Genomic DNA, 24775 nt, shown 5'->3' with positions numbered 1-24775 from the left:
GGGGGGGCGTGCTGACTCCACTCACTGGCCGTCCTGTAAATCGCTCTTTTATGGCCCTTGTAATGATCCCCCAGCCAGCAATCTCCACTCCGTCGCACTGCAGATAGAACCTGCCGCTTCTGGCAGCCGACATGGGGGGGCTCAGTATGGTTGGAGGAGGTAGTGGGAGACTGGAAAACACACATCGTGTGACCATGAATTCACCCACACACACACACACACACAGTCAGGCAGACACATCCGGCTATGTTCCCGTTCATAAAAATGCATGCCTTTTCACACCCCATCTACCTTAATCCCAACTTCCTGTGTAAAGGTCATAGAAAGCGCCGAAGGCTAGTGTTTTTTAGCTCACTCTAAGTTGGCGAGGTCCAACTATGTACAATGGTATGTCGTCAAGGATAGAAGTTTGCCCATGCAAACCCTGATTGCCTTGGTAGCATTAGCCTTTTACATCATATGCTCCAAACCTGGCTTCTAGCCACAGAGCACCGGTGACAATGTGATGCCTACAATTCCCATTGAACACCACCACTGAAGCTAATCTCAAAAACCCAAAGTTTTCTTACACATGTTCACTGAGCACTTATTGACAATTTTGCTCAGCTTAGAAGGAAGGAGCAAACATAACATGGGATGTTTCCTTCTAGCTTTCTGTCACAAAACATTTCTTCACGTATGTTTAATTATAGCAACATAACCTGTTGAATAATGTACAATGAAAAGTTTGTTGACATGTCCATAGATGAGCAAAACAAAGGAAATGAATTGATGCAGCAAGGAATAAAATTAAATTCAAATACATTAAATGCAAATGCATCCGCATCAAGCTGTTGTTGTCTAGATAAAATTCTCACCATGCACTTGAACAAGTTGTTTACAGAATTTAGTAACATTTCTGCTCAGGGAAGTCTGTTGAAATGCAGTTTCAGTTTAATGTATTTTACTGTTTCTGAATGTTAATTAGACTGAGCATCATTAAACGAGACGCGTTTTAATGTTTCGGTTTAAGAAAGTAGCATCAGAAAGAATACGGCTGACAAAAGAGGAGTCTCGTTTGGTCACTGTATCGTCAGATGTAAAAGCTGTAAAAATGAAAAATTGGCTTAAGTTGGTCAGAATTAAAGATGCATAACATGAAATATGATTAATTAATTTACTGGTCCGGATTCTGTGCAGATGACTGTGCATTAGCATACCAATCTGAAATGATAATAAAACACAGATTCAAGTTTCACCTAAGTTAAAAACAAAGATTTGGACTCTACGAGCTGTAGTACTACTGGACGCTGTTTTAGCATCTTCAGTCTGATTCACATTCACTTGCAGGTGGCAAAGACATGAATAAGCACCTTTATCTAATCACTGTAATCTGACATACTGTATGTATTTCACTGAGCAAACCTAAAGGCATATAGTAGCAGTGTAATGCAGCCACCATGAAAAAATTTTTTTGGTGTGTGTGTTTTAACACAATCCTTTTCATGTTGTGACAAGATGCTTTTCATGCTATATAATGTCATATTTCTCCGATTATTACTAATTACCATAGGAAATTATTCAATTTCAACAAGAGACTTTTTCTTGTTATAACAACATATCACAAAAAAAATTATAACTCCCATTATTACATGAAAAACATTAACACTGATTAACACTTACTCATTATAACATGATTTTTATAACAAGAAACGTTTATTCATATGTTAAAATGAAAAATAAAATCTAGTCAGTGCCTACAGCGACACGGCAGCATTCTGATCAATCAGATAACAAGATGAAGTTTTATGTGTCATTGTCACAAGCTGCTTTTGTGCTGTTTAATGTGCCTATACATAATTATTGTGTGCAGATCAGACTACATTTGCAGTTGTGACTGAAGGGACTGACAGACAGTAGAGGTCTATGCACATGAACTGACATCTCCACTCTCTGTTTTAATGCCACACCATTTATTCACTATGTCTCATTCTAACCATGCAATGTAACTTAATCAAACTATATAAGCCAGTTTTTCTAGCCGATGTAAACTACAGTATCTTCTCTTTAAGCATTGACTGGACCTTCTCCTGGTTTGAACAACATATGGAAGTTAATTATTATAACAGCAAAATTTATCATGATATAACAAGATTTTTTTCTAGATTTAACAAATCCGATTTTGTGAATAAATGGGAAAGTGTTGTAATTATTTGCTGAGAAAATTTGTCATAATAGCATCTCTTTAAACCAAGGGCGTTTTCTTGTGAAACCAAGAAATATTTTTTTCAGCATTGTGTTAGCTCATAAGACTTTATTTTGAAATCTGCTATGCAGTCACATAACATAATATGTGTGTATAATGAATCTGTGACAAAGTCTTTTAAGGGTTTTGTGAGACAACAGCTTGATGCACATTGAATCAACATCTTCATGACAGCTGATGTCACCTTTAAATTCTATATTTGTTTTTATATATACATCAGTGTTTGTTTTGTAATACAAACGAACACTACGTATTTAAGCAGCCATAAAGGTGTTGTGCAGTCTGTAGCTTTACCCACAATGCCCCTGTGTCCTCAGGCCCTGTAGCGCCACATCTCCTTGACAGCAGATGTCTATGAAAAGATGTTTTAGTTAGTGCATGTGCTTATTTCTGTGTCTGTGTGATGATTATGCAGCAAATCAACATGACTTGCGGTGTCACTTTGCTGACTCCAGTTGTCATGTTATATTCCTCCTTGTTTATAGATTGTAACACTCATAGAAAAAAAATAGACGCATAAATGATCTCACCTCATCGGCAGAATTAATCACTTTATGTAATATAAATAACTCTGAGACTAAATGTGAAAGTAAATAACTTGTTAAGACACCATCTGCAGTGCTGTCAGTGCTGTGAGTGTTCCTGTTTGCTCTCAGTTACAGTCTTCACCCCCACCCAGATTCTCCCCCACCCCACCACAAGCAGACATTAAGCAGACAAGGCAGAAGCTCTCCACTCTGCACGTGACCCCCCTGTTTAGTATTCCTGTCACGTCTGGCTGAGGGAGCGGCATTAAATTGGGATCAGGCAGATTAGAGTATAATATAGACGACTATTAAAGGCTGCAAATGAGAGCCATGGGTTAGAGCCTTAGCAGGGGCCCAGCCTCCCTCCATTCCAGTGCAATATACACTCACCACACACATACACCGAATTACATGGCCACAACAATGACACTGTGTGGAATGAAAATGCAAGAAAAAATATGACCTCCAGTTAATGTTCATCTTTAACCAAACAACCGCAAGTACCAGGAAGTACCAAAAAAACAATTAGAATATCAGGGGTAAAACCTACACTCATGTGACTTGGGTAAGTAACATTTATTCTATATGATTTATTTCACCGTTATCTAGCCAATCCTGATATAGCAGCTCCACTTGGGGAGTGTGCAATGGCACCTCAACAGTGAGGAGAGAAAGGACAAGCACTAATTTTCTTCCTCCCAACACAGACTTAAGTCCTGTCAGTCCAGACAAGCCTGCTATAGTAGCCATCGCCTGCTATTACCACAGTCAAAGAAACAAGTTAAAGGTCCCCTATTGTATAAAGGTACATTTCCATGTGTTTTTGTGATTATAAAGCAGATCCAGGTTCTATATTAATACTGTGAAAGTATCAAAGCGCTCAGTCCACAGAGAAATGCACACAGCCTGTATTCAGACACTGAGACTTAAAACAAACCGTCAGGACTTCTGTTACTTTGTGATGTCACAACAAAGCAGTCACCACTGTCAGTCATGCACCAAGCCCAGCCCACATTCAACCTTACAGGATTTGGTTTCTTTTTGGTTTTTGGTTTGTTTATCTGAAATCTGTTATATTTTTATTCAATCACTAAGAAAACAGTCAGCCAATCAGAAGAGGGCATCAGAGCCTCTCTTATGATTCGCTCACCGACCTGTCTTTGCTAGAGCTCCAGAGAGAAGCCTGAGAGAGAGGAGGAGATGTAAAATTACACTGAGATGGTTTTTGGTACTTAACACTTCAAATTAAAAAGTGAAAGTGAAAAAAGTGTAAAATATGGAACCTGTAAAGAAGGTAATGACTTGCCTACCTAAGGGATAAGACTTGGCTACAGGACAGATTGAAAAAAAAATTATGTTATGAAAAATATCATATATGGCAGGAAATGTCACGATATTCAGTATTATCAAATATCAGCCCCAGTCTAAAAAAGTTCACTCTACATCCTTGAAACTTAAATTGTACTGGGTGTATATTTTGAAAATTTCCCCAAGAGTCAGACAACAGAACACATCTTCTTCCCCCACTCATTTGGAAACAAGGAGTGGATTGGAAACATAAATTACATCAATTACACCAACAGTGTCATTTTTCAAGAAGTAAAAACTCGTGCAATCATAGCAAGTTGAAAGATGTAACAATGAGATCGATATTCCACATTTAGGGACTTCCACATGTAGAGACAAAGTGACCAAGGATCAGATTAGAAAATGCTGGATTTTTTAAACCAGTCCCTCATAAATTTGGCTTCAATCCTTGAAAATACCTTCCTGTATACAGCTAAAACAACTGGATCTGAAAACATTGCCACTAGTAACCATCTTACAGTGTTTATATAACTTACTGCCAAGTCCTGAGTCCTTATCATAATTCATTTGATAGGGACATACTGTATTTTTAGACATTCCCCTGGGTCTCTTCTAAGTTAAAGATAACAAAAAGAACAGTGGGAGAGTATAAAAGGGGAACAGTGAGGAAAACAGTCTTGATGGAATAGGCAATGCAGAGAACAGTGACCACAAGTGTGAAAAACAGCTCCATGGGGCACAAATATTCAGATCCACCAAAAGCTTTTATTCTCAGTTGGTCATCTTTCCAACTTCTTCTCAGATTTTATTGCCTTGTAGTTCTCTGTCATCGTGGCCATTAGGGCAGCAGCTTTCCTCCAAGAGGAGATGCTCAATAATTTTGGTAGTACGGACCATTGCACAGTGTATCTGGAGGATCTTATGTGAGTGACATTCCCAATAAAAGGCAGATGTTAACAATGTAGGTGACACTGTGAAGCCTAGCGCCATCACTGGACCATATCCTATCCACTTAAAGATCCTTTTTTGAACCTTGTGCGTGTGTTCAGCGTGTCCTTTAGGGAATGTCATGGAGCTGCCACACTATTAAAAGTAGAGTGAAGACGGGATAAGTGCTTTGGAGTGGAGCTCATATTATATCTTTAATTTTTTCCCTCTATTGAATGTCCATTAATGTGTCTTTGCACATCAATGGTAAGAGAACCATAGACAGATTACCACTTTATTTTTTTAAGTACATAGAAATATGTGTAAAAGGACTGTTTGTATGAGAGCACATGAGAGGCTCATGCAACTAAAGCCCTACATTGAGATAAGATTTATTATAGGAAAGTTGGCATGATTTCAATATTACCTGCACTAGTCAAGTAATTATTAATACCAAATTTCTTTTTTTCTTTTTTTTTTTTTTTTGGTAAATTTGTTGGTCTTCCTGTTATTTTAGTCCAGTCTGGAAAGAAACTTTGCAATTTAAAAGTGCATCTTTAGTTTGCATATGTACATCTGTGTTTACAGTGTCTCAGCTCAGCAGTCAACAAGCTAATGTACTTAACAGTTACACTGCGTATATAGTGATGTCTGCGTGGCACGTATAATGTACTGTATACAGTGTGTTCACCATCTTAGATGTGGACCAACCAACAGACCAACACAGCCATTCCTACAGCCACACTGTTAAAATTGAAATACAATTATGTGCATTTGTAACATACTGCCAATTAAATGGCTCGGTGAGTGATGTCAGCTGTGACTTCGACAGACTTTGAGTGGGAAAAAAGAAGCTAGATGCAGACAGTGTTGTAACAGAGTGATATCCCTTTGAGTTGGACAAATGTGTCTCAGATGAGCTGATACATTTCAGATCTTTATGAGACCTGACAGATAGAACACACCTCTGAGCTGCTGGACTGTGGATTACAGTTAATATTTCCTGTGTCTGCCACTCAGTGTCAGAGAGGGTGTTACTTTTTCCTCAACTGCCACAGAGATCCATCAACATGCTGTCACCCACATGGTCGCTGAATATGAAATTGTCCTCTTGGACTTTGACGACTTGATCCATGACTTCACAGAGGACTGGAGGAAAGCAGATGGTCTTGGCAGATTTGTCACTGATGTTTAGTGCTGTGTTTCACTGTGTTGTTATGGCTCTGGCTGCATTTTCTTTCATAGTTATATATGTAGCCAGGTGATGTTTCACTTTAGTTTATCTTTTAGCTCTTTAAGATAAATAAAAAAATAATGCATAATGGTATGATTTTTATTCTATCAAAATAATTAACATAATACATGCTGTGAAGGTTACTTATTCCTGATTTGTTGTGTGCTGGGAGAGGATGTACATTATATATGTGTGCGTGCGTACAAATTTGTATCCAGGGCCCATGGTCATGATGATCTGTGCATGAAAAGCACTCAAGTGTTTTTAAGATTTTAATGTGTTGAATATGGTAAAAATTTGTAATTTATTCTTAGTCTTTAATTAATGTGCTGATGGAAACAGGATAATGTTAATTGGCTTGTAAGTGTATTTGGCTGCTTTCAAGGAAAAGTCCATGATAAAAACCTTTGTGTCTATTTGCCTATGTGTCGTATTCTCAGAGGTAACTGACCAAACAAAGACAATATCACATCATGTTGGGAGTTTCATAGTAGAAACAGTTTCAGCTTTGTATAAAATATTAACAGCAGATTATTTGTGTTAGCCCTTTAAAATCAAGGAGCAAACGTTTGTTTCTACATGTGAAACTTTGTTTACATTACAACTCTTCTTTAGGGTTTTGGAAAGGCAGTCTGGGAAATGTAGGAATTCACCAACTGAGGTAAACATAGAGGAGACAAGTCAGTGTCTGCACCACAACAATGAACTGCAACACCAAAAAACCCCAAAAATCTGAACTGTCTTCTGATGGGACAATAGAAATTTGAGGCTCCTGTTTTGGCTTGATGCACGCCAACATGTATTGCTAATACATAATCAGTGATATAATAATTAAGATCAGTGACAATAAAAAGTGCTGCTCTCTCTCTTTCTCCTCAGACATCCGTTGTTCCCCCTGCTGGCATTGTTGTTTGAGAAATGTGAGCAGGCCACACAGGGATCTGAATGCATCACGTCAGCCAGCTTTGATGTGGACATAGAAAACTTTGTGCACCAGCAGGAACGAGAACATAAGCCCTTCTTCAGTGAAGATCCAGAGCTGGACAACTTGGTGAGCCAACGTCTGTGACAAAGAACACATGGATTTTCTATTGGTTTCGGGAACCTAACCGTCTACATTGTAAATTAGAAATGCCTGCTTGTCTGTTTGCAGCGGATCCTATCATTACTACTCCTAATCATTCCCTCCTTTTTCCTGTAATCTTCCCATCCTACCCCTATACTTCCCCTTGTTCAACACCTAGCAGTAATTACAAATTAAGAGAAGGAGGATGCTGATCATGTTCCCTGAGAAAAGAAGGGGAGGAGCTGAAGCCAGACAAAGACAGAGACAAAGAAAAAAAGTGCACTTTTGCTATTACAGTACTTGGGATGGCAGGCCGACAAGTGCTCAACAGTCAATTAACCCTGCATCTGTGTGTTTTATGAGGCACTGGGTGCAGGCATTCCTCCCAGAGGGCACTAACTCTTCCACAGGGCAGTAATGTTACACTGGGCTTGACTGGCTGCGATGGGTGCAAGAGTTACTGGTCCCTTGATTAAGTGAGCGCAGTTTAATTAGCTGATTTATCTCCTCCTTGGCCAAGCACTTTCCTGTCCATTCTGTTGACCTTGAGTGGTGACTTGATGGGAGTGCACCACAGTGAGTCTCAAAGAGTGGAGAAAAGCGAGGTTACGGATGGCTAGATGGCTGGTGAAGAGAAGAAAATACAGAGAGATACTGTAAATGAATGATTCCTGTTATCAAAAAAGTATCACTTACAAACAGATCCCCTTAACGGGGTTGGACTGATTGCTAATTTTGCCAAAATTTGACTTGATATAGGAATTGTAATCATGTCACACTTTAGAACAACAAAATATGTTCAAATTTCTTTTTTTCCCCATTATGTAATATTTTCATTAATATTATTAATACATTTCAGGTAATAAACCTGGTCCCAAGCTGTTTCCTAGCAACACAAACTCCAATGAAATGGTCTGTTATATATCAGACATTTGTCGTCATCTACCTCCAATTTTACAGACAGTCCTCTCTGACCCCTGCTACTGCATTCAATCAAATTGTTTGATAAATGTCTGAGTAGAGCAATAATTCCATTGTGGCAGGGGAGGATTTTCCTCGACAGTTTGTGAGGGAGTCTGTCTGTAAAACTTGCACCAAAACCTCCCAGAGGAAACTTCTACAAAAATCCCCTTTCACTGGAGACTTCCAATGCCCCAGTGTGGTCTGAATGCTGTCTGAAGGTCTTTGCTTGTATGCCAGGAACACCGTTTTGAGGAAAATACTGAAATCTTGTAAATAGAGGGAATTACTTGGCATGACTACAGTCAAATTAAAACAGCTTATTATCACTGAATGTTATTTTTATTACTCCTGTCTTGAAGTCTTGTACCGGTTTTGCTACTGAAAGCTGCATTTTTTTTAACCTTAAAGCTACAACAGCAGGAGGTGTACCATGATTGGTTTTCATATGATTTTTCACTCTACTTCTCAGGTTAAGTGCAATGAGTGACTCATTTTTAGTTTTGTTGTCTCACACTGACTTTAAAATGCAAGTAATGCCTAATATATACCCTTACATCAATACAGTGGAGGTGATGTGGCGTAGGAATTAACTATATATATTGTGAATGACTATATTCAAGCATGAAAGTGCATCCTTGACTGTTGTGAACAACATGTGAAGCAAAACAATCTCATGAAACAAAACTGCATCTCACGATCTCCATTCTCTGAAGAAGTCTGTGAGATCCCGGTGAAAGCTCCGAAAAAAGAACTGAGTGTACCTTTAAGCTTACATTATTTTCTTATTGTGAGCAATAAGATTTTTGTAGAACCCAGCAAAACAGATGCCATTCTAGAGTTGAAAGAAAGGGGAGGTTATATGAAGAAGGTTTTGAAGATTTAAATAACATAAATAAGATATTTTATTTGTTTAAACACTGAAGCCAAAAAAGCCAGTCTTACAGACACACAGTGGAAAGGTCTGACTTCCCATCATTCCTTAGACCCCATGTGTTGATTTCTGGCTATGGGAGAATGAAGGATAAAAGGATTATACCCCCCCTGTAATCTATATGCATCTCTGGAATAAACATGAAAATTGAATGTCGCTCCCTGCTCATCAATAAAATAAATTACTGCACGTCACATCTCACCCTTTAAAACTGACTGTAAACACCTCAGTTCACTGTTCCACATCTAGACTTGACAGTCTGGCTCTGGATTTTGTTTTACCTAATGTGGCCAGTGTGTGTTGAGTATGTCCAGAGCTGATGAGGGTGATCATCTATGCATACCCATATTTAACACAAACTATCCAGTAACTCAGTGCCCATGTGGTTTCTGTATTATTTTCTTTTAAACTGGTTTTCTGCAAAACCCTGTAAAATTTACCAAACAGTAGTTGTCCCTGAATTTTCATCCTAATTAAAAATAAACAAATAGGGCCACAGTATTTGGTAAGTTTTGAACAATGATGATGGATAAAAAATAATGTATCAAAATATACAATATTAAGATGTTAAAACGGTTTTCTGTTTGTTTTTTTCTCCCTTTAAACACCTCTAAAATGAACCAAATATTATTACAACTATTCACATATACAACTATACACATATTTCATGGAAAAACGGAAAAGTTAAGGCTATGTAAATTTTAGGTTTTTTGACCCCTAAAGCTCCTTATACTGTGCAGAAAATCTGTTGGAATCCTGGGAATTTTTTTAATTCATAACACCCTAAGAATCCCATAAACACCTAAATAACATCATAATTAATAGATTAATTGAAATTATTTTAAAATAAAAAAAATGCATGAGGTATGTTGTGAATGTGATCAGTTTTATGGTTTGTCTCTGTTTCCTTCAGATGGTAAAGGCCATCCAGGTGTTGAGGATCCACCTACTGGAATTAGAGAAGGTCAATGAGCTCTGTAAGGATTTCTGCAACCGTTACATCACCTGCCTGAAGACCAAGATGCACAGTGACAACCTACTCCGTAATGACCTGGGAGGACCCTATTCTCCATCACACACCAGTCTCAGCATGCAGCAGGTCAGTCACGGACTATGTGGATTTTACAGTTCAGAGTAGCACTTCCCAAGATCCCAATCTTGTCATTTATCACCATCACCATCATTTGCTGTCAGGAGTTTTTCACTCACAAACAGTAGTGCTACCTTCTTACATTTGCTCACTAGTGTCTCTCTGTGATCCCCCAGGAACTAATTCAGACCTCCTCTCCATCCATGACCTCTGTCTCCAGCTCTGTTAACCCTTCAGGGATTGTGGTGCCTGCCGGGGGTCTGCAACAGAGCAATGTCGCCATGACTACCATCAACTCTCAAGTGGTATCGGGTAAGCATGCGATTACAGACACACGATGACCCTGAAACATACAATACAAGCTTCAAATTGTCTCATTAGTTTTCTTGTGCAATGTCATATAATATTTCTCTGACTTATTCTCCATAGTAAACTCTGCTAATAACTTTGACATCCGTGACACTTGGACTGGTTCAGGCTGTTCTTGCCAGACAAGCACCTTCATTTCACACAGACTGTGGAGCTTCTACACTAAAAGGCATATTATGATTTTTCAAGTTTCCATGGTCACATTGCTTTTACAGTGAACCAATTTTTGTACCTCTCCAGTCTTATCAATATGTGGGAATATATTGTGTGTAAAATCTCTGAACCCTTTGTTCCTTCAATGGACAACTTAATTTGCATTCCCAGCACTGAACTGTATTACTTCACATCTAGATGTAAACATTTTTATAAATCTGTCTATAGACAGACATTATGCAGTGATGTGCAGTTATTTTTTGTTACTAGAGGATAAATGGTAACTATCAATTATTAATGTGCATACAGTCTGTTTCTATTCACTGATACACAGTTTAGCATACATTTCTGTTCCAACCTTACCAGTAGAAGTTTTTATGTCACCAATAGAGAGACTTCTACACCTACCTCCTGGCCTTTGGTTTTCCCCAAGGATCTATTTTGGGACAGCTTTTGTTTTCTATACCTATTGTTCCAATGGATCACATTTTACAGAGATCTGTCATTAAATTCTACCTCTATGGCTGTGACACACAGCTCAGTGTCCCTGTTTGACCTGGTCATGCTAATGTAACACAGGTATTATCACTTCTAGCAGAAATTAATGTCACAAAACATGTTACATTTTAACTCATCTTCATTAGCGATCATTCTGTTTGGCCCACCTTTTATCACCATTTTTGTCCAATCAGGTACATCATCAATCTGTCAAACTTAAGTCCACAGAGATTGGGAGTGATATTTCACTTTTGTCTCTGGAGCAGGGTGAATCAATCATGGTTTCTCCAGCTGAGAACCTTAACCAAAATGAAACCATTTTCATCTCTATCTGATTTTGAGAACGTGTCCATTCTTTTATCTCATCTCATTTAGACTACTCCAGTTCTCTTTATTCAGGCCTTAGACAGAAATTAGTTGCTCATCTCCAGCTATATCAAAATATTGATGCTCAATTCTTACCAAATACTTAATTTTTTAATCATTTTGATTTATTAATGTCCTTCTACTCCGTGTCATTAACTCATTATCTTAGCAAATTTCATCGTTTCTCTCTCTTGGTTTTTGATTTCTTTTGCTGTAAAGCACTTTACCCATGTATCAGTTAGAATGCATCATGATTTTGCATGAATAATCCATAATGTGAAATAAAGTATATGCTGCACAAAATCCAGTATAGTGTTAGCATGTTGTTGATTACAACCATACTACCAGCAGATACAAGCATATTCAGTACTTAGCGTTCTGAAATGAACCGTAACGTTTAACTGCTATTATATTACATTTTAATCTTTGTTACAGCTATAGTGACTGAATTTTGTCTACATGTGTATCAGAGAGCGATGGTTTGGATCCTTCATAGAGTGCTTGGCTGATAGGTTCCTATAATGTCAAGCCTCCACAGTGAAATGTTAATCCTGCCCTCTGGAAATCCCTTTTAACCCAAAATAAATCAATGTCTCTGCCTTTGATCACTACACATTGAAGAGCTCAAACAGACTGTGATAAGAGTGTCTTGATCAAGGCTAATTAAGCCAGCATCAAAAACACCCTCTCTTCTCTTTTTTCTGGGTTAAAGAATACTAATGCACCTTGAATTGAATCATTTGGTCTCTTGTTTGCCTTGTTTTTGTTTGTGGTGCAGGCAAGAAGTAAATAAGGCTCTGGTGGTAGCGCTGGATGTGGCTTTTCAGTAGCTGCTGAAGCCACTTGATACTCATGACGGCAAATTATCCCCTCAGGTGGGACCCTGTACCAGCCGGTTACCATGGTGACATCACAAGGACAAGTGTTAACGCAGGCGCTGCCGCCAGGAACCATCCAGATCCAGAACTCGCAGGTAAAGCCGTTGGGCTGCTGATGCTTTGGCCAGCACATTCGCTCCCTCCCTGTGCACTCACCACCCACTGTCTCAATTTGTTGTTATTAAACGGGCCTCTTTACATCTCACAGAATCCCCCCTGGGCGCCTTTTTCTTTTTCTTCGTCTGAACACAAACCCCCGCTGAGACACAAAATGGAAATTGTTTATTCCCATGATGTTTAGCGCACTTATATGATCCTGTCAGGTACGACGTCAGATGACAGCCATTTACTTTGTCACATAACGCTATCTTCATTTATAGAGCAAACATTTTTGATGATGTGATTTACACAGATGCAAGAAATAAAACCCAAAGCTGCTACAGAATATTCTCAATCCAACATGTACTTATTTTTCAACAACCTTTTGACAAACTTTATAAAGTGCCACACACTTCTAGGTGTGAAAAGAAAGAGAGTACAGTAATTTGGAATTATTATAGACAGGAAATATGACTATAAATGTTTTATCTCCTTTTCATGAGAGGGTTTAGAACAGCCAACCCCACATGAATGCCTGGAAATGGATTTTTTTATGATGCAAGGACACATTTGTGGTTTTAATATTTCCTTTCATTGTAGTTCAATTTTCTCTCACTGTGTCTTTTCTGTTCGAGTGTTAGGTTGTTGTGGAGATGAATGAGCCGACCCATTATTACCCATCTAGCTATCTATGTATCTATCTATTTTTCTATCTATCTATCTATCTATCTATCTATCTATCTATCTATCTATCTATCTATCTATCTATCTATCTATCTTTCTATCTATGTTTTGACAACGGAAAACTAAAATGGTTTCCAGCCAAGTTACAGAACCACTATATTGTATTAATCCTCATATACATTTTTTTGGGGCATTCATTGTGGTTTCTCTCTATGATGAGTTGAGCTGATACTTGTTTATTTTAGTCCAGCTCGATCCTAAAAATATCACACAGCATCATCACAGCTGATCATTTAATATAATCATAACATATTATTATTATTACATGAATTTCCCCTAGGGGATAAACAAAGTATATATCTATCTTTCTATTGAAAACATATGCAGCAGTACATTTTGTTCAAATTAATTGTTCATTTTTTTACTTACTAGCTGTACTGTTTGTTGCCTTTATTCTTTTTAAGGAAAGTGCTCAGCCATCAAAAAGCTACTTCTGCTTTTGTTAAAGGTTAATCTAGGTAGGAGAGGACTGTTGGCATCCAGAACCTTTATTACTTTCCTTTTGTTGTACACAGAGCCTCCCCTATTGGGAAAGAGAGTATCAAGAGTATAAACCCTCCTCTAAAAGTAGAGAACATCAGGCACTTGAGCCCTTGTTAGGTCTGCTCACAGGACACAGGATCTTTCCATTGCTGTGTACAACGGAAGCACAAGGAATCCGACCATGATAATTGGTGCTGACTCATTAAAAGGTAGTCACAACACAGGACTGAGACACCACACCGAAGGCAAAATAACAGACCAACAACTGTAGAGCAGACAAAATATACTGTGGGAGAGTCAGTTGAACATAAAACAGTGTCGAGCATTAGCAGCAGCACTGGTTATGTCTTTATTATACAATAGTTAGTCATATCACTGATGAACAAGTTCAGTAATAAATAAATGGGAACAGCTATTTTTGTTTTGTTTACTATGCACATAAAGGACCGCTGCTGCATGGTGTGAGATGGCCTGATTAACTGGGATGAATGTCTTTAGTCTGTGAACTTGTAAAGTGTAAATTTAAGACCACAGTTTTTGAATATAAGAGACCAGGTTTATTGGTTATTGAGCCACAAGTTAGATTGACAGTGCACCATAAAATTATGCAACAGAAGGTAATGAATTAGTTGAAACCAATGTTTCCTTTCAATTTAATTCTGCTCTTCAGAGTGGGAGTCTGCGTGATACTTGGCGGAAAATTAACTTGTAACTAGTGTTTGAACCACAAAAGAAACAACAGAACTAGAATTCAGATTTACGGATTACGGATATTCTCTTGTTCTAAACATGTCAAACATCCATGACTCAAAAAAAGCTCCAGGCTAGGTATATGTAACGTATCAGCAGTGGGGCCAGCATTTGCCTGGCCTTCGTACGTGCCTATAGATATGAATAAAAAGTGGGAGCAGTGCTCCATGTGCAGCAGTCCCGGCCTGGAGAGCAGCTCAGTTTCACGCAGGTAATTCTGTGCTTGACAGTTAGAGGGGGCCTCGGTGAATTGCCGTGACCCAGCCGAGGCAGAGTGTTACATGTGGGCTGGGAATTGAACACAGCCCCGTCACTACTTTGCCGACAAGCCCGGAGTAATCACACTCTCGAGCCTGGTGCCGCCAATTAATCCAACCTCGCTTTCCCCCAGAACACACATGCTCCCAGGGCTGAGGGGGGATAAGAGGAGGGTTACCCACGTGACACCCAGCTGCAACTGTAATGAGTCTTGTTTTGTGTGGAGACTATGAGGGGGGATCCGAGTGGATGTGAATCTGTATTTATGGGCATTGTGTGAGTTAAGGGAGGTTTGCATTCGTGTGAGTGCATCTAGGGTTTGACTATTATTTATTTATTATTATTCATTTTTTTAATTTATTCAAACATTTTTTCCCACATGATTAAGTGACATTTTCATATGCATTTTATCTTTCACAAATGGGTACCTCATTCAAAAAATCATAAAAACTCAAAGCACCACTGGTACTGCCTGGTACAATGACAATTACAGATTTAAATGATTGCTTCATATTATACGTTTATATATTATATGTCACATAATTATGAATATGCAGGCATTAAAAGACGTGTGTGTGTCTGTGTGTGTGTGTGTGTGTGTGTGTGTATGTGTACATTTTTATATATGTGTTTTTATGTATGAAGTATAGTCTTTGCAGATAGTGTCAAACAGGGTTTGCTAATGGCTGCTGTTGAGGGTCCATTGTGTTTCATATTATCTGCCTCAGAGCCCACATACACTTTTATCTCTGCAATGAAATGAACACACGCATATTGTACTATGGTGGACACACAGATACGCACACACACTTGGGATTTTCCCTTTTTTTCACTTAGGAGAACATTGTATCAGCTTTCATTATTTCTCTGGGGATTTAACTAACCTTTAACCATAAATAACTAAAACAGGCTTAACCCCAGCCCTTGCCCGAATGTTGACCTAACCCTAACCTAAGGCTTACCCTAACATTAACCAACAATCGAGGCTTAAACCTGTTGTGTGAAAATATTCTACTGCTCGCACAAGAAACATGGGCTGCACTGCTCAGAAATGTGTTTTGCGTCTTGTTGCTTGGATGTTTGAGCTTCACTGTGCAGTCTGACGACTAGAAGGCTGTTGTCACATTCACAGATCAGACACAAATTATCATTTTTTTTAATGTCTTAAAACATCTCTGGAGGGGATCTTTAAGAAGATCACAGAAACTGGCCTGAGGCTGGTGAAATATTATATATTCAATATTTTTCTATTTTTTCAACAAATCCTGTTTTTTTTTTTTTAAAAAAAAGGCCCAAACCAACAATATGTTAATCCAACTTTAAATCCTTTCTGACTTCCCTAGCAAGTCTTTGTCACTCAACCAAAGCTAAGACAAATATATACTTTCACATAAGAAAATTAAAAAAAAAAAAAAGAACAGCTAAGTAATTTCCTAAAACAGCTGGCCACTATTTCCTCAAGGAGTAAATAGTCATGTGCTGGAGACTATTTTCAGTGTTGGCTTAAACCACATTTGATGCCCTACTGAGTATATCTGGCAGCAGGATGGTGTCTGTGGGGCTGAGTCAAAACAGCGTGTGTGTTCATGGTAATGAAGGAAACATGTCACCCAGTGCAACAGTGGCTTCTTATGTGTTTTTAATAGTTTTTGACAACAGTGGAGCAGTCTTGGATACCTACTCAATACCTGTTATTTGGATCAATTCATTGTTGGTTTGGGTCTTTATATGGAATTTGTTGATCGTTAGAAAAATATAGGACATCACTAGACTTTTCCTTTAATAATTCTTTGCATTCTTTGTAAATTCTTTTTGAACCTTAACTTAACCTTGACTGTAACCATAGAAACATCCCTTGGACACCATAACAAGCCCTAAATGCCTTTACATGAACAGTAAACTAACAAGTCAGCCCTCACAAGTAGGGCTCTGCCAGACCGAGCACATGCATTCACACACACACACACACACACACACACACACACACACACACACACACACACACATCCATATGTACACTGCAGGGTGTCAAAGACTGTCAATATCCTGAGATCATCTCATCCTTCAGCACTCACACTCCAAACAATAACATCTGAATAATGATTTCTCACTGAACACAAAGACAGGCTTAGGTCAATACAAATGAAAAGCTAAGCCAAACACAGCCACACTTTGTACCAGTTCCTCTCTAATTCAGCGTCAAACTGGAGTCCAAACTTTTGACCAAAGGCTCAGCTGACTCTCCAGTCCTTAAACTCGCTGAAGCACAAAACAGGAGACTGACCCTCTTGTGTTTCCACATAGTCAAGAGTGCTGCTTTTTTATATTTTAAGTATCATTACTCAAACTCAGTTACCATGGTGACACTTGAGGAGGTGTTTCTGGCCTTGCCACCGAAAGAAAAAAGATAGGTAATTGGTAGTCTCCCTTTGTTTCCGTGGCAACAATAACTGAGACCTACCATCCACTCCTTTTTTTTATGTCTTTCTTCCTCTTTCTGCCTCTCCTGGTCTCTGTTGTAAAGGTAAACGTGGACCTGTCATCTCTGTTGGACAGTGAAGACAAGAAGTCCAAGAATAAGAGGGGCGTTCTGCCCAAACACGCCACCAACATCATGCGGTCCTGGCTGTTTCAGCATCTCATGGTGAGGCACAGTGTGTGTGTGTGTTGCAGGACCCCGCAAGTTGGGCTGTTTGAGGGTTAAGACTTGGTTTTAGGGTTTGTTTTAGAATTAGGTTCAGGTTAGTGCAAGGGTTAAGGTCAGGCATTTAGTTGTGATGGTTGAGATCAGGGTAAGTGGCTTGGAAATGCATTAAGTCAATGACAGGTCCCCACAAACGTGTAGCTCTACAAACGTGTGTGTGTGTGTGTGTGTTTGCATTAATCTCAATGATCGCATTTGTTGGCCTTCTCAGGGGAAGTGTTATGAAGTGGTAGTTATGAAGAGAAGGAAAATGGATGAGACACATATGGGGGGGGGGTTAAGTAGTTGAATGGGGAGGTTCGCTGGATGTTGGAGTGGGAAATGTCAGTCAGTGTTTAGCATGAGAAGTCAGCATCAATAAGGGAGTGGCACACAAATACTATTAATTAATTAGAAAACTGCTTGAAACCTGAGAGGTCATGTCTTCCTCCTTTCAGCACCCGTACCCAACAGAAGATGAGAAAAGGCAGATTGCTGCACAAACAAGTCTAACCCTTTTGCAAGTGAACAACTGGTAAGATGCTGAATGTCACCATTAAATCCTCATATGCACACGTAGACAGAAAAACACCACTTTTACTGCAAACTACTATTATTGTAATGGAAATATAAGTGGAGCACATTGCTGGCACTGTGGCGCCATCTCCTGGTCAGATATCTCTAGTACACCAGAGCACAAATTGTGCTTCCCTACTTGTTTGTTTTCAAGGAACAGGTTTTGATGATAGTGTTGTTTTGTGAACTAAAAAGCATTGTAGCTGTGACGATCTATAAGTCACATGACTGTTCAATATTCTATTAGGAAATCAAAAGCAACCTCCTTGGTGAATAATTTTGGATGGTATCTCACACTGGTCCGAACATTTCTGTGTGCGCTTTCTTAAAGATAGAAATTGTTGTTCTCCCAACATATTTTACCCACAAAGCATTTTAATGATAATCTGATGATACTCTGTAATAATCAATAATAATATATAACATAGGTTTATCAACGCTCGTCGGCGTATCCTCCAGCCGATGCTGGATGCCAGTAACCCAGACCCAGCTCCTAAAGCGAAGAAGATGAAGTCCCAGCACCGTCCCACACAGCGTTTCTGGCCTGACTCCATCGTGGCTGGAGTTCTGCAGACGCACAGATCTCAAACAGGAAACAACTCAGACAGTACGTCAACACTAAACCTTCCAAACAATTAAACACAAACATATCCAGAGGTTTTTTTTTTCCCCCTAAATTGTACATAACACATGAATGAAAGGTTTTTAAGAATTGAATCTTGTGTGTTCAAATCTTAACCACTAGGTGACACTGTTGAATCATCTTTGCTTTTTATGTGAGAGGACGTGAAAGCAAAGTCACGAACAAAGAGTATAATATTATTTTTAAAAAAGAGGCATTTGTCCCTCAGGAATCATAAGTTGGATCTGAGCATGTATTTAAGACTGTGTGGAAAAAAATCTCTCTCTGCAGATAGAAAAAGAAATAATGATAAATACTGTCACCCATGGCAACTGTCTAGTTTTTCATGTCAAAGCTCAGAGAACATTATAGATTTTAGTTGCTGGGTGTAATGTACAATCTATCTGCCACCTCTGTACTGCAGCTGTTGCAGGTAAAGACTCAAAGCTTTCTACAAGTCAAACAACTTCACTGTCATAAATTTAACTCAACCAATTCATGAGCATATTTGTGTTAAACTCTTAATAAAAGCTCGGCTTCTAGGTAATAATAAACTGCACACAGTTCATAGTTAAGTAGTTTATTCAGTGGAAGGAATGTCAAATACACAACTTTATGTATCTTGATATGATATTATATCAATAAATGTGGACCTCCAAAGAAACTTACACGCCTTTACAAGCATTTATTATTTACTGAATTAATTAGAGTGGTCCCGTTTTTATTTAGATACATGTGCACCGCAATACTACTGCTGTGTGATCATGACTGCATGTAAACAGGAGAACTGAGAGCTCCCAAGCATAATCTGAGTTTATAATAACAGTTTATAATTGTGCGCCACATCCTCACCCCTCCTCTGTTTTCCCGCCTTCCCCTCAGACCCGCTGAGCATGGACAGCCTCCAGTCACTGTCCTCAGACTCAGCCACCCTGGCCATGCAGCAAGCCATGCTGGGTGCCGATGACTCCATGGACGGCACCGAAGAGGACGAGGAAGAGGAGGAGGAGGAAGAAGAGGAGGAAGGAATGGAGGAGGAGGAAGAGGAGGAGGACGTGGATGAGGAAAACGACAGGGGGAGGCAAAGGAGAGATCTGAGCATGGAGCACAGAGAGGAACTGGAGTAGTGGAACAGAGGGGAAAGGACTATATGAACTTTGACCACAGTTGTCCACTTAAATACGGCCTCATTCAAACTCCAACTAGACGGCTCTAATGTAAAGTGACTCTTGGGAGCATTTAAGGGCATATTAGGTTTTTCTCAACGTTCATCAGAGACTCTTCTGCGGAGCCTAATCAGACACAATGACCATCACAATCATGATTATAGAGAATGAATATTAGTTTAATGATGAATATGTGTTGTTCCATTTTATGACAGTATGTCCTCATTCAGTGAGCTCCAGAAATATTCGGATAGTAACACTTTTTCTTACTTTTTTTTTTTTTTTTTTAGCTCCTATTATTTCTGGAAAGAAATGACACAGAAACTTAAAGGTTGAATAGATTACTGTCAGTTTTAAATTGAAGACGTTTTTACTGTGATGGTTAAAAAAGAGAGCAATGACATTTTCTGTCTGTTTTGAATTCAGGATACAGTGGAGTGAAAATTGAAATGCTGGATAGTAGAATGAAGAGTCTGAAGTAGCTGCACATGCATAAAAAAAAACTAAAATAAAATCTTTGCACAGTGATAATTGCTGATTGAATGTGTAAACAACTACTTAACTGAATGTAATCTGTCCAGAATGTTTTACCAGCATGAAGTTAGTCACAAAAAAGGGCTGCAGCTTTTTTTAAACTGTTCATTCTTATATGAACAAAAAGTGCAACATTTTCAACTGACGGCTCATAATTTAACTTTGCAGTAAATGTGTCATTTGGTTTCCTAAAATAAAAGTGAGGCACAAAAAAAAAAATCAGCATCCACTGCTGGGACATAATTTGCGCCTTTTAGCTGACTCATATGTTCTCAGGTTGAGCAACACTCTCATACGATGTGTTTCTTCCTCATGAGCGAGACACTTCACTTCACTGCTGCAGTAAATCTCGTTCCAGCATGACTTTTGAAACAATCTTTATTTTTTCTTCTACCATGAGCAAAAGAAAAAAAAAAAAAAAAAAAGAAACCTGTAGTAAACCAGTGTATACTGACTGCACATATAGTATGTATATTGGATTTTTCATTTGTTTGCATTCTGGTGTTGAAGGTTTGCATATTTATTCTGTTTTTTGTTTTGTTTAGTTTTTTTTTTTTTTGTGTGTGGCCTCAGAGGGTAGCTAACTGAACAACATAACGACGACAGCTGCTTCCACATATACTAGTAGGTTTGACTGTTGAAAAAGCCCATGGGCCGTGCACATACTTGACTTCAACCATCAACTCTTAGAATTGCTTGTGTATTTTTGCGACTCTCGGGCGATTCTGTCACAAAATAAGAGCATGACAAGCCCCTGCCAGTCGCCACAGACTGTCTTCACCCACATCTCAGCATCAGGAGAGATCACACACAAAAGATGGCCAGCGACTTTGGAATCCCTAACCGACAGAGGCCGGTGTCATTTACTGACAAACTTTTTCAAGGAAGAAGACAATTTTGAGGAAAAACGAGAGAAAGAGAAATGAAAAAAAAAAAACAAACAAAAAAAAAAAACTCAGTAGTAACATCTCTTTCAATTTTATGTGAAGGATTTTGAAGAAACTGTGAAACAATTTCAGCTGTTTTGTACTAAAACACACAAATGGAGTCACTCGTTTCTAATGTGAAGACGTCTAGAAAAAGAAAAACATGTTATATTGAATGTTCTGATTGTTCATTGTGAAGTATGTTGCTCATTAATATTCTTTTCTCAATTGCTTTTTTTTTTTTTTAAATGGATCTTCCAGAGCAAGTGACAGACAATAGGAAATATTTCTATTTCATTTGTACACTTTGTTGTCATAATCTATTGTGTTTCAATAGACCAATTTTAATAATTAAACATATAAAGGTACTGATTTTGACTTGGTGATCTGAAAGTTCTGCATATGTTTAGGCTGAGCAAACATCTAGGGCAGCGGTTTCCCAACCGTTTCACTTGAAAATCTCAAAAATGTTGGCAGCCCACATCCAACTTAGTCTCTTGACTCTCTGTCCTTTTAATTCTTCCTAACCATTTCAATAGTCCAGTTTTTGTCATGAATGTAATCTAAACAATCAGACTGAGATAGCAAACAAGTAAGATGTGGCCCGGCAATATAAAAGTTCCTATCATTGGTTTACCACAGTGATAGGCCTTTATACAAGAAGATAGAAAAACAACGAAAGGATGTTTTTAATCAATTTTAATGTTTTTAAAGATAAAATTGTAACACATTTAAACATTTAAAGGCCCCATATTATATAAAGTGAGCTCTCCATGTCATTATTAAAAAGCAGGTCTAGGGTCTATATTAATACTGTGAAAGTATCAAGCGCTCAGTCCACAGAGAAATGTGCACAGCCTGTATTCAGAAATTAAGCCTTAAAACAAGCTGTCGCGACTTCTGTAACTTTGTGATGTCACAACAAAGCGGTCAGCACTGTCAGCACGGCCCACCTGGACCCACCATCCAACCTTGCAGGATTTGGATTCTCTGAGTATTTACCTGAAATCTGTTATATTTTATTCTATTACTCAGAAAACTGTCAGCCAATCGGAAGAGAGGCTCAGAGCCTGTCATGTAAAAAAAAATACACCTATTTATCTTCTTATGGATATCGACATGTCAAATCACCACCAAACACCAGAAAATATTTTATATCCATTATATATACGATTGACATGATTTGAGTATATGATTTGACATGTTGATATCCATAAGAAGATAAATGTGTGTATATTTTGTGATTCTCTGAGCCTCTCTTCCGATTAGCTGACAGTTTTCTGAGTGATAGAATAAAATATAGGCTATATACTGTATATACAGCCTACATCTTTTTTATCAAAACTGTATGGTTTTGTCTGCCCACTTTCGTTACCTTCACGGCCTCACCTGTGGGTCCCGGCCCACCGGTTGGGAGCCACTGATCTAGTGCCATAAATCCACAGACAGCAAGTAGGCAGTTTGATTCATGAGAATATTTAGAGAAGAAAGCACCAAACACAAAACAATTAACACAAGCAGTTTTCTTTGCCACACACACTAAGCCAGTATCTCAACAGAGCAAGACTTCAGTGTGTGTGTGTGTGTGTGTGTGTGTGTGTGAGACACTTGTGAAACCCTCGCAGGGCCCTGCTTCATTGTAACATGTTTCCAGATTACAGAGTTAGCAGTCTAAATATTGGTTTAACGCCCCACATTTTCCTGTCACATGCGTAGCCTACCACCCACTGGTTATCGCTCTATCCTGTGATTTAACTCGCTGAAGGACGCCCACCCGAATGCTCTCCCACCTTTATCAGCCGACTACCACAAAAGAACCCAACAGAGCCTTTGACCACGGGGTTTCAACTTTTTTTTCAAATGTGGATTCTGCTCCCTCAGAACAAATGTTAATCACTGTTGTGGGTGTTTGCTGCACAAGCCACATTGTATTGTTTTCACACGGCTTGTTCGCTTGTATGTAATTGCATCCTTGCATTGTTTTCTCCCCCCTCCCTCCTCTTAAAAAGGTCAAACTTTAACTGCAGAAACACTTATTAAATATCTGTTACCATGTACTTCTGCTATTTTTCTCCTGCTTCAGCCACTTTTTTTCTGGTAGGAGGAATTTGAATTGCCGTGGCCATGCAGGGTTTCAAAATGATATGTTAGGCGTAGGTGATTAGGCACGGATCAGAAGTTCTTATACTTGGAAGGGAAATCACCCATATTTACAAAAGTGGTCTAATAAAAAAAACTTGTCAATGGACATCCCAACATTTCTTCTATAATTATTCCACACAGGACTCTCTGTACGGCAGGTCAGATGGGCCCCAGTAAAACACCAGTTGGAGAGGCAGTGGGATAAAATGTAAATGTAATAATCTGCCCTTATAGTAGCTAAGGTAGGCGTTTTAATTTAGAGATGGCATCCGCTACAGCAGGAAGACTGGTCATAAATCATTTACCATTGTATCTTTTTAATTAATACAGAGTCTGGTTGTTACTGTATACTGTAATTCACTACAGGCCAACAGGGTTAAAGGTTCAATGAATACAATACTTTATAATGCAAGGATAGTCACCTGCAGTGATTCTTTTCATCTCAATATGTCAATTTGTCAAACCTGGAGTCCAGTCAGTAAATCCAGATTGGAGTTTTAGGTTAGAGACACTTTGACTTATAAAAAACACTTAAAGTAAAGTAAATAAAAAGTTTGCGGTTTGCTGAACCATGCCTTTCAAAAAAAGATCTCAAAGGAGTTACAATCAAGAACTATTGATTTGCATGAAGCTGAAAGGGTTACAAAGTCATCTCAAAGAGTTTGGATCTCCATCAGTCCACAGTCAGACAAGCCGTCTGAACATGGAGATGATTTAGTTTTAGTTGTGGCTACTCTCCCTAGAGGTGGGCGTCCAGCTAAGATGACTCCAACTACACACAGAGAATGATCAATGAGGTAACAAAGAACCTCGGAGTAAAAGCTAAAGGCTTAAAGGAATCACTGGAGCTGGTTAACAGTGGTTCATACGGTTCATAAGTATATCATACAGAAATCATGGAAGCTGCTGCTCTCCAACAAAAAACACAAAAACATCACTTCACCTGAAGTTTGCCAAAGAGTATTTTCACACCACTCGGACAATGTTTTGTAGATTCATGAAACTGAGGTTGAATTGTTTAGGAAGAACACACATGTGATTAACATTATCACAGTCATGGTTGACATTACAGGCCTTGGTCTGGGCATGGGCACGGGGGGTATAATGCCCCAACAAATGCTCCGACTGCCCCATCAAATTGTCCCGCTTCATCCCCTGATTAAAGAAATAACTGAAAAATATTTTATTTCTTCATGTCGAATTGACTAATCATAAACATGCCACATTCAAATCATCA

At 38.7% G+C, this 24775-nt stretch overlaps 1 protein-coding gene across 1 annotated transcript in view; it reads left to right on the top strand.

The window, feature by feature from the left end:
* Window positions 1-23453, top strand: part of LOC111657837 (pbx/knotted 1 homeobox 2) — an 86899-nt gene extending 63446 nt beyond the window's left edge. Inside the window, exons 5-12 of the mRNA XM_023410159.2 lie at window positions 7121-7292; window positions 10115-10300; window positions 10468-10603; window positions 12553-12650; window positions 17414-17533; window positions 18031-18107; window positions 18577-18755; window positions 19653-23453. Coding sequence (XP_023265927.1) covers window positions 7121-7292; window positions 10115-10300; window positions 10468-10603; window positions 12553-12650; window positions 17414-17533; window positions 18031-18107; window positions 18577-18755; window positions 19653-19897 — 1213 coding nt within the window. The 3' untranslated portion in view covers window positions 19898-23453. The remainder of the gene's footprint in view (window positions 1-7120; window positions 7293-10114; window positions 10301-10467; window positions 10604-12552; window positions 12651-17413; window positions 17534-18030; window positions 18108-18576; window positions 18756-19652) is intronic.
* Window positions 23454-24775: the final 1322 nt, after the last annotated feature.

The sequence above is a fragment of the Seriola lalandi genome, unplaced genomic scaffold, assembly GCF_002814215.2.
Source record: "Seriola lalandi dorsalis isolate HSWRI2012SDOR001 ecotype SW California unplaced genomic scaffold, Sedor1 jcf7180002054415, whole genome shotgun sequence".
NCBI lineage: Eukaryota > Metazoa > Chordata > Actinopteri > Carangiformes > Carangidae > Seriola > Seriola lalandi.
Note: the sequence above shows the minus strand (reverse complement) of the source record. Positions and strands in the feature narration are given on the sequence as shown.